The 10,719-nt window shown below is 33.6% G+C and overlaps 1 protein-coding gene across 1 annotated transcript; it reads right to left on the reverse strand.

The window, feature by feature from the left end:
- Positions 1-235: 235 nt before the first annotated feature.
- LOC122064344 lies at positions 236-1,558 on the reverse strand. Its single transcript, XM_042628055.1, has one exon. It carries the CDS (start codon positions 1,556-1,558, stop codon positions 236-238), a length of 1,323 nt encoding a protein of 440 aa, XP_042483989.1.
- Between the last annotated feature and the right edge of the window lie 9,161 nt (positions 1,559-10,719).

The raw sequence follows: 10,719 nt of genomic DNA on the forward strand, positions 1-10,719 counted from the left end.
ACCTATAATTGATGGGAAGTTCTTGATATAATTTGTATTTAATGTAGAGAATCGACCACGATTTGAACAAATCTCTTTTTGAAGAATTGAACGAAATTGAGAAGATTATTACTCAGACGATGAACTATAAAAAGGATAATTCTATTATGATGATATAAAAGACGATTTGAGTTTCGACTCAAGAGCGATCTCGAATCGGGAATAGACTCGGTTACCGTGATTATCTCCATGTTCTTCAACAACGATCCGTTCTCACGAGTTGGTTAAAGACTGTTGACTCAGTTACTAAAGTCTTGCTTTCGCTTTTACTTCTGTGTTGAATCGCAGCTCTCACGATCTCCATCAACACTACGTTCGACAGGCGGTGCACACCGCGAGTTCCACCCACGATCGCAGCTGGGTTCAATGGTTTTGACTCGTTCAGATTGCGAGATTGAGTTCCGCCCGAGTTCTTCCGGCCATGTCCTTGGTGTGAACTCTCCATCTTCGACCATAAATAGACTGACTCAGCTCTCCAACTCTTGACTCGGGTGAGTGAGTCTCCGAGCACCACCACTTTCTTGATGTCCACCAACATAAAGTGCTTGAAATAGCGCCGGACTCGCCCAAGAAGCATCGGATAAGTAGCCCACCTTCTTAGGCTCATTGGGACGTGATCTAAGAACCCGGATAGCGAGTTCTCCGGGTCAAGCTCCGCGGCCTCAAAACCCACCACGGAACCATAACTCAACTCGGTAAACTCATCTTCTCTGCCACCACCCTCTGCGTTGCTCCAATTTCCGTGAATTCGTCTTCCCCATAGTGGCTGCTGCTCCTGTCTGTTACCTGAACCTGATTTCACGAATTGGGTCAAGTCGAAACCAATTCCCTTGTTAGCCGAATTGTTGTTTTCTCTGTGAAGGCGAAGGAATTTCAAGAACGAATCTTTCTCTTCCTGAATTACAGAAGTGGAATTTGAAGGAATTGCAGATGGGAAAATGAAAACGACATCTGATCTAGCAGTGAGACCCGATCGATGTAGAGACCTGAGGAACAAACGGAGCTCATCGTCGGTTGTGTCATCCACTAAATGCCCTACAAGAAGGTGATTCATAGCTCTTGTTCCTCTCCTAAACAGAGTACCCATCCCCTGCAAAGCAGAATCTGAAATCGTTCTTGAATCATCGTTTCTCTCCCAAATATTGGAAATCCATTTAAAATAAAAAGAAGACGAAGAAGATCTCTTGGGCTCGGGGAGCCATCTTCGTGGTACTGTGGGATTGGTGGAGGTGGGTTCGAAAGTGCAGAGTGTGAAGAAAAACAGAGTGAAGAAGATGATAAGAGCACAAATGGAGATAGTAGATTGGGATCTTTTGATGAGAAGATTGCTTCCACTGCATCTGCTACTTGTTGATTTGATTGGAGACGAAGAGGAAGAGGAAGAGGATGAGCAAGAAAGCCTTCTCCTCTTGTCGATGTATTTGTGGTCATCGTCGTTGTCTTCTTCAGGGAAGAACACTAAGAAGAATCCCAAACCCGAGCCCTCGCCGCCGCTCTTCACCCTTGCGAAGGTACCCATCCTTCTCTCCCTCTCTCCAAGGGAAAAAAGTTCGGATAATATAGAAAGAGCGTGAAGGGTAGAGTAGCTTTGACTGCTTCGGAGTACACTGCAATGGAGGGTATCCATCTAACGGTTTTCGTGAGCCCTGTCTTCATTACTACGATCAAACCTAGATATGCTATTTTAATGGTGAATGGGAAAGGAAGGCCAACTTGGTTCCATGCTACCATCTTTCACAAAAATCTGACACGTGTAAAGTCCAGAGTGCCACACTCTGACCCACTAGGCCACTAGTTGCTAGTTAATTTATTAGCCTAAAAGCTTGACAGGGTTTTCCATTTCATTTACCTTCTTTACCTTCTTTAATTTATTGGATGATCTTTTACCAGAAGAAAAAGAAAAATTATTGGATGATCTGTACTCACCGAAATATTACCACGTTCTTAAAATTATGTTATGTTTTATTTAATTTTTGAGCAAATGTTTTCTATCATATCGGCTTACATAACCTTAAGCTGCGGCCTTTACAACGATTAAGATTTGGACATTCAAAGTGCTTGATTTTAGTCCAATGGACATCTGAGAGAGATCGATTGACACTAATAATTAATCATGATCGATTATTTATAATCATAGTTAGTAAGTTTGGAAACGATAATAATATGGGAATGGATACATGCAACAATTAAATGGGTCATACGATAATAATACTTTTTAGAAATTCAGCGCAATAAAATACGGACGGCAATGATACAATACGTGTTTAATATGCTTTCTCCGTAATAATTCAAAAGCAAAAATACAGGTTTATTACGAGTTTATTTTGGTGTTAAAAATGAAATAAAACTGACTGTTTATAACTAAATTTTAATATTTCATGTTTTTATGAACACTTAAATCCAATCTAGCTTTTTAATTGGGAATCATTTATCATTTTTTTATCTAATACTAATTAATTTTAACCATGTCTATCATAGCAAATGTTGTTAGGTTGTCCATTAGTCACTTTCTATCATAACAAATAATAGTATATATTTGTCAAGGAAAAAAAATAATAATAGCATATGGATAATCATTTAACAAATTAAAATATCATCATTGATAATAATCATAATATCCTATCAAACAAGAAGATCCACAACAACCCTTATTGATAAGAATCCGGATTCTAAAACCAGAATTAGATCGCGTATAAATCCATTCAGATATTCAATAATTCAATCGTAATAACTAACAGCAGATACATAATTAAAGTAAGATTTTAAATTAGGTGGTAAAATTGTAATTAAGTAGACTTAATAGGCTGATGGATAGGAACAAGAGAGTGGACATAAAAGGTATTTGATTAACAGATTTAGGATAAGCTTGTAATGAAATTATATAAAAGGTATAAGGTAATAAAAGAGAGAAGAAAGGGAAATATGGAAAGAGGGATTGGATTTAATAAAATAAGAAAAGAAGAAGCATATCATCTATCTTTTTCTTAAAATAAAAAAACCTACAAAAATGGAGAAGTATCGTTTTGACTTATGTGGTTGTTTTTTTTTTTTTTTCCAAACTAAATGTATTAATAAGTATAAAACGCACATTTTATTCGCGTATAATTGAGCACCTATAGAATACACTTATAATGTGGATTTTTTAGATTTATACGTCAAGTTGCGACTTTTTTATTGAAACATTCGAATTCTGAAAAAATATGCATATTATATGCGAATTTACTAATTATGTTTATAATTGGATAACCTATTTATAGATAGATCTATCGTTTATGGCTTGTTTGCAACATATTTTAACCCAATTTGCCCATTTAAAAACCAACTATAGTCTAATTAACTTTACATCAATTATGGATCGACAAAGGTGTCAAAGCCTTGCCAATGAGGCCCGATTAACAAATTATAGTAATGGTGCAAGGCTTTAAATTGGATTCATGTTTGCTGACACCAATAGCTAATCCTGGTGATAGTTAACCCGTTTATAGTCCGATTAATCTATTTATATATTGATCAACTTGTTTATGGCTAACTTGTTTATAGCCCTATTAGTGCATTTAAAAGCCTGGTTAGCCCAATTAATTTGACATAGATTAAGAAATAATAACTGACCGACCGAATATGAACATGTCTAGACCTAGCCTATAAGGCGCAAGCCACACAATTAATTAAATGATGGAGTAACAAATCAAGGCCTTAGAAGATTAATTAGGCATGATCTAAACCGACTGATTGGCACCCTTACTTCTCCCCATGGCAGATCGGGTTATGCTAAAATTTTGTAAATAGATAAACCCAAGGTTACATGATCATATGTCAAATTTCAGTCTCAATGGAGTTTTCCATGTGATATGAAAAAATCAAAAGTGATTACAATGTGATCATAGTTATGTATATGTGAACACAAATCATAATATATACCAATACATGGAGAGTAGACAATTGAATTTAGGTTTAAAATTTGACATGTGGTGTACATAGACCATCTTTTAGGTATCCCATGGTCAGATTTTCTATTTAATCCTTAATTCCTTGTACATGGCAGCATTAGGTATTCAGACCAAAGACAACCTAACTTGGTCTGGGAAATCCCTAAAATTCAGTGGTGAGATTGAATAAATGATTTGTTTAGATTAAGGAATCCATTAGAATAATTTTTAGAAAAAAAAAAAACTTATCATTCTGGCATTCTATATGCCCAAACACATGCAGGAGCGAAAAGACCAAGCTACCCCACCCCCTGCATCATGTACTAAAGATGCTCCACGTGCGAAGATGGCCAGAGTTCCTTTGATACATAAAATTTGTTGAGATAGTAGTTTATAATTTCTGGTTCAATTTTTCACATTCCAACAACCATCAACCCTATCCCAAAAAATAGAATTCTGAAAAGAACCAAAAACTATACAAGAGGGGAGTAAATAACATAAAGAGGGAGGGTTCACATAACTTAATACAGAGAAAGAAGTGACGAGGTATCATTGAGTGTCATGAATTTCATATGTTTCTTCTTGAGTTTATGAGATTCCTCCTCAACACAGCCGGAGGTGAACGACTTCATGATGAGAAATGGCCTATGCGGTGGGGCAGCGATATAGGGACGGGGGCAGAGTTCCTTTGGCATAAAATTTGTAGATATATTAGTTTATAATTTGTGAATCAATTTTTCACATTCCTACAACCATCCAACCCTATCCCAAAAACAAGAATTCTAAAAAGAACAAAAAACCATACAAGCTGAGCACACAGCAAGAGGGAGTAAATAACAAAAAGAGGGTCGGTTCCCATAATACTAAGAAAGAAGTGACAAGTATCATTGAGTGTCATGAATTTCATGTGTTTCTTGAATTTCTGAGTTTCATGAGATTCCTCCTCAACACGGCAGGAGGTGAACCACTTCATGATGAGAAGGGGACTTTGATCAACTTAAGGGTGTCAATCGGTATTCGGTATTCGGAATGGTATAGAAGCTCGGTCGTAGATACCGAAATCATATCTTACCGGAAATAATTTCAACTTGTCAATATCGATACCGTACGGAATCAGTATGGTTTTGGTACGGTATTTGTTCGGTACAAAAATGATTTCAGTATTCGGATGAAAACGGTTTTGATACTTAATACACATGAAACTCTTTTTTTTTTTTTTTTTTTGGATAAAGGATTCTCTGCCATCTTCAGAAACCTGCAGAAACACATTCATCTCATATAAGAAGGGTTGAATATGAGGTCTCAACTATGGAGGTTGATGTCTTCATTATAGGGTTTTGAGATGAGGACGGAGGGCATGCTTTCAATAATGGAAAAGATGGAATCTGAATTAGGATTTCTCACAACTAGAGTTGAAGATATGAGAAAAAATAGGGATAAAGAATATCCAAGAGGGAGAGATGGGAATAGATTGTGGAGAAGAGGGAGATGGTCATGGAGGCCACGACTTGGGTGCTACCTGGGTTCACGATCAACAGAACCGAGCCAATCAATTGTAGTTTTGGAGATTTGTTTTGAAATCTTCTGTTTCTTCTTCCTTGAGTGCTTGACGCCGACGGCTTGAGAAATGAAACCAAGAAATTGGTTAGCAAGTTAGGGTTTTATGGGGAGTTGGAAGTTTTTCTTATAATAATGGTTTTGGCATTTTGGCATTTTGAAAATGTGATTTTTGCTTTTTTATAATCAATAAATGGGGAGACAAGAGAGTTGAGAGTTAGTGTCATAGGTGTTAGCCTCTTAGGGTTTTGTCATTTTTGAGATTCATAGAGTCTAAAGACGTTAGAGTAACAAAGTTACACTTAAGATAGTATTCAGTATGATTCGGTATACCGAACAGTTTTTATATGCAATACTGATACCATATCATACCGAGAAAAATTCTTTTTCTCCATACCGATACCGTACTAAATTAATTCAATTCAATTCGATCTGGTAATTTGATACGGTATCAGTATTCAGTATTGATTGACATTCTTAAACAAGACTGACATAAGGAGAAACGATAGAAAGCGACTATGGAGAAACCCTCGTCAAGTGCTATGGATTCGAATATGTGTGATTTATTATTTATACATACTATTTAATTATTTAACATAATACAATCCTATCTATTTATTTCTATCAATTGGTATCAGAGCCTTCATGATTGAATTGTCGAAGTGATATCATACTTGAGATCTTTTTAGTATGTTCTTATTGTTTTATGAATTCATGAATAATGAATCTAATATTTTGTCATTAAAAGAATGATCTATCTAACTATTGACCTAGATTGATTCGATGTCAAATGTATATATCGATTGTGAGGCTGATTCAGATCATAGTTTTCAATCACGATCCAATGTTTTTTAACCTGTGAAGTCCTGATCCACATTCGGTGTTTTGAACAATAGTTGTTTAATAATAATAACATTAAAATTTTTGTTGGCCGCTTCAACTGTTGATGGTTTAATAGTTGAGACTACTTGTATCAATCTTGCTGTCTTTATGGTCATATATGTGTATACACCTAGCCCCTTGTAGACTCCTTTGTCTAAAAAAAAATTCTCGATATGAGTGCTGCGATTGGTGTTTATAATATATTTTCATTTGTCTGAGCATAACACTATGATAAGCACTTTGATCGTTCTTTGGCCAGCATTGTGACTTGCATCAACTTCTTCGGTCAAGATTTAAAATGTTTTTTTAATATTTTTTTATGCGTAATGATCACTGTGAACGAGGATTATTACAGCGGGTTACTTCGACCTTTGACTCGGGTTTTTGTATAGCTAGAGTAGGGAGGGGATTTACTGGGTGCAAGGGTAGCAAAGGGGGCCGCCTGATTTAACCGACACTCGCAATGACAGCAAGTTACTGAGTTGTAAGGACTCAATTTAGTTTTTCTTCGATTTTGGATAAAGCGATATAAAGGTAGTTTTCTATTTTATTTAAAAAAAAAAATCTCATATTCATGATCTTATTTTTTTCCTAGTTTATGAGGCACTTTATTATTATTATTATTATTATTATTATTATTATTATTATTATTTGTATGATAATGCTATACCACTTTACAATTGTATATAATTTAATTAAAAAATGGAGAAATCCCAAGGAATTTTAATTACCATTTTTTGAGTCAATTGGTTTTTGCTTTCCTTATAAGAGGAAATTTTTGGAGTTGGTGTTATATGTTAAGCTATAATAATAAAAAAATAAAAATAAATAAAGATAATATTTTTAAAATTAATTACAATTCTCAACAAAGCTTAATAGGTGAAAAGTGTTTTTTTTTTTAATTTCTTTTTTAAAATAAGTGAAAACCATTAATTAAAAGGGAAAAAGAAGCCTAAAAACGTTCAACCTACTCAAAAAAAAACTTATTTATTGCCCATGCCTGGTTAGTAAATTCGGTTTCAAAAAATTATTCGAATGGAGAATTATTCAAAATAATTCGATTGGTTACTTTATGAGTTCAATAAAAAAAAGGGCAAAATAAAAACTAGATTTGGATTTGGATTCGAATTCGAATTCGAATTCGGGAATTATTCGTTTATGAAAATAAAAGGTAGGCAAAAGATTTGGATATTATTTTTATGATTTACTATATCTGTTTTATATTATTAAGAAATTAACTTGATATGTGTACCTAAAAAGAACAAATTATAGTAGTTCAAATATACAATACCATCAAAACTTAGAAAAAGTTGTCATTGAGTGATGGAAGCAATGGTTATAGTAATCCAATTTCTAAAGTATGTTCTAATGCTTCCACCAATAGTCCTATAGGAGCATAAAAGTCCAAAATCATATCATTCAGCCCATAACTCACCTAACTCCATCATCCATATTTAAAAGGAAAAAAATATTCTAAATAAAGCAAAACATCCACAAAAGCATAACAATTGTTATTACATCACCGTACTCAACCAAATCAAATAACATTGTCCTGGGGTTGGGTCTTGCTCTCAGTAAAACTAGTACTTGCACCAAATAGCAAGTTTTCAGTAATGCTATCATCCACATCATCCATCAATCTCTCTAGCTCTTTATCGACATCCTCAATGCTTTGATCAAAATCACTGAGACTAATATTGTCAAGATTAATGGGCAATATGTTTTTCTATTCAAGTTCACCTCTTTTTTTCTTCATCAACAAACTCATTCTGACGTAGACTAAATCACTTAACATCGTTGCTAATAATCTATTCCTCTTTTTTATTTGTGTTGCATCCCAAGCACTCTAATTTCTCTTACAAGCTGAAGAACTACATGATTGACTTAAAATTCGAATGGCATACTTCTGTAAGATAGGAATAGCATCACCTTGAAGATGTCATCAAACCCATATCATTAGTAAAAGAAAAAACAAATGAAAAAAATATAAATATACAATTTTAAATAATAAGTAAATTTTACATAAAAAATAATAAACTAGAAATTTTAAAAAGAAAGTATATATTACAATTACGGGGATGACTAGTTTCCATCATTATCTTGGCACTCGAAGAAAAATAGTTATAAACTTCATTTAGTATGTTACCAATTGTTCATAATATCATCTTTTCTCATCTTGTGAAACAATATCTCACCAATGAAATATGTTTATTTCTTTGAATTGAGAAATCTTTTTTAATCTTTCACTAAAAAATAAGTAGGGTTGAAAACAGCAACGGCATAGTGAATGATACCAAAGATTTTCATCCCTTCTACTATCAAAGATTCTCAAAATTTGGTCATACAGATGGTCTGCCTCCTTAAGCTTCTCTAATACCTCTTTTACTATTTTCATTGCTTTATATAAATACCCTGATGTAGCCCCATCACCATCAACCAAATGAAGAACTTGATGATTGGTTCCATAAATCTCAAAATCTCTTGAGTCATTCCAAAATGGCTCCCTTTGAATAGTGTCTACTACTTTATCTGCTTTAGTAGATCTAAAATTTCTTAGACTCCTCCACTCAGTTGATGCAACTAGGAGTATAAGCTTCTCTTCCACTTCAACAATTGACTGAAGCATTAAAAAGTTTGAACCAAATCTAGTTTGCATGCTTGTAAATTTTCTCATCAATTATAAGACAATTATTGACTTATACAAGTAATCAATAATTATTTTCGTCTCATCAAAAATTTCTTGAATAAAAAAAAAACCTCCATAGATGTCTTTCAACATTAGATTGATACTATGGGCAACACTTCGAGTCTCAAGCAATCAAAAATACTTTCTAATAAGCATATCAAATGCACTTTCATATTTTGATGCATTGTCTGAAATTATCTGAATTATTAAATTTGGTCAACACTTTGAATCTCTCTGTCAATAATATCAATTATAAAAGAACCAGTCAATCTAGCATGTGAGTACTCCTCTGACTTCAAAAAGAGAGCACCACTCGAGGAATAAGCAATCACGTTAAGAAATGACTGCTTCTTCAAGTCAGTCCATAAATCAAACATGATTGTGCAACCAGTTTCCTTCCAAGGAAATGTTACTTCTTTAGCATGTTTTTCAATGTCCTTTCTTACTTTAGGGATTATACTTCTATGAAGGGTAGAATAACTTGGAATAAGAATATTAACACCAAAATGGGTTGTACACTTCAACAACTTGATGAAAGCATTGGATTGAACAACATTGAAATAAATGTCATTTTTAATAAAGAATTCACGTAGTCATTTCTCCTAAGTTGATTTGTCCATCTTAGGGATCAATTTCTCTATTTTGGACTACCTTTGACTAGTTATAGTTAAAGGAGTCAAATGAGAGAAATCAACCGCACTCGCACCCTTGGTACAACTCTTACATTTTTTACTAATTGCTTCAACAATAATAGCAAGAAGCACTTCTACTTGGACGTCATCAGAGACTTTCTCACAAGAGGCAACATCATGACCTCTAACCTTAGCTAAATGATACTTGAGGCAAATGACCCCTCCATAAACTTGTTTTTCACAAAATATACATGTGAAATGTGAACTATCAAGTTGCTCAAGATATTGCCAAAACTTATATTTTTGTCTTTCCATTTTTTCTATTTATTAAAAATTGAAACGCACAACACAACAATTATTATATATTAACAAAACAGGATTATGCAAAAAAAAACCTAATATGGTGAGCAAATCAAACATTCTAACACATGCATAAAAACATTTTTTCAATAAATGTTAGTTAAGAAATTAAGAAGAAAAAAAAGAGAATAAAATAAAATGGGTAATATAAATCTCTCCATGTAAATTATTTCTTGTGAAAGTAATGAACTACAGCTACCGAAATATCAAATACTCATTGAGAGCAAATCAAAACATCCATAAAAGCATAAAATTTTAATTCATTCCTCATTTTTTTCAATTTACTTGGTCTAAAATCACACAAAATAGTAAATCTATATTATTTCAATAATGATAGTGTAGAGTAGGTAAAAGAAAGGGAAATAAGCAATAATAAAAACTCAGAAGAGACATCGATTGTCCCTCCATTGTGAAGTCTTCAAAACTATAATAGAACCCTAATAAACCAAAATCTTCTAAAGATTAAGGTACATTAAGATTGTATATCATATGCCAAAAGAATCCAATTTCATACAAAAAATTCCAACAAGAATCAAAGAACAAGGTCTCAACAATCATTTGCAATCAGAAAAATGAAATAAAACACCAGAAATCCTCTGAAAAAAAGAAAACCCAAATTCTATAAATATATAACCCA

The sequence above is a fragment of the Macadamia integrifolia genome, unplaced genomic scaffold (genome assembly GCF_013358625.1).
Source record: "Macadamia integrifolia cultivar HAES 741 unplaced genomic scaffold, SCU_Mint_v3 scaffold1620, whole genome shotgun sequence".
Classification (NCBI taxonomy): Eukaryota; Viridiplantae; Streptophyta; class Magnoliopsida; order Proteales; family Proteaceae; genus Macadamia; species Macadamia integrifolia.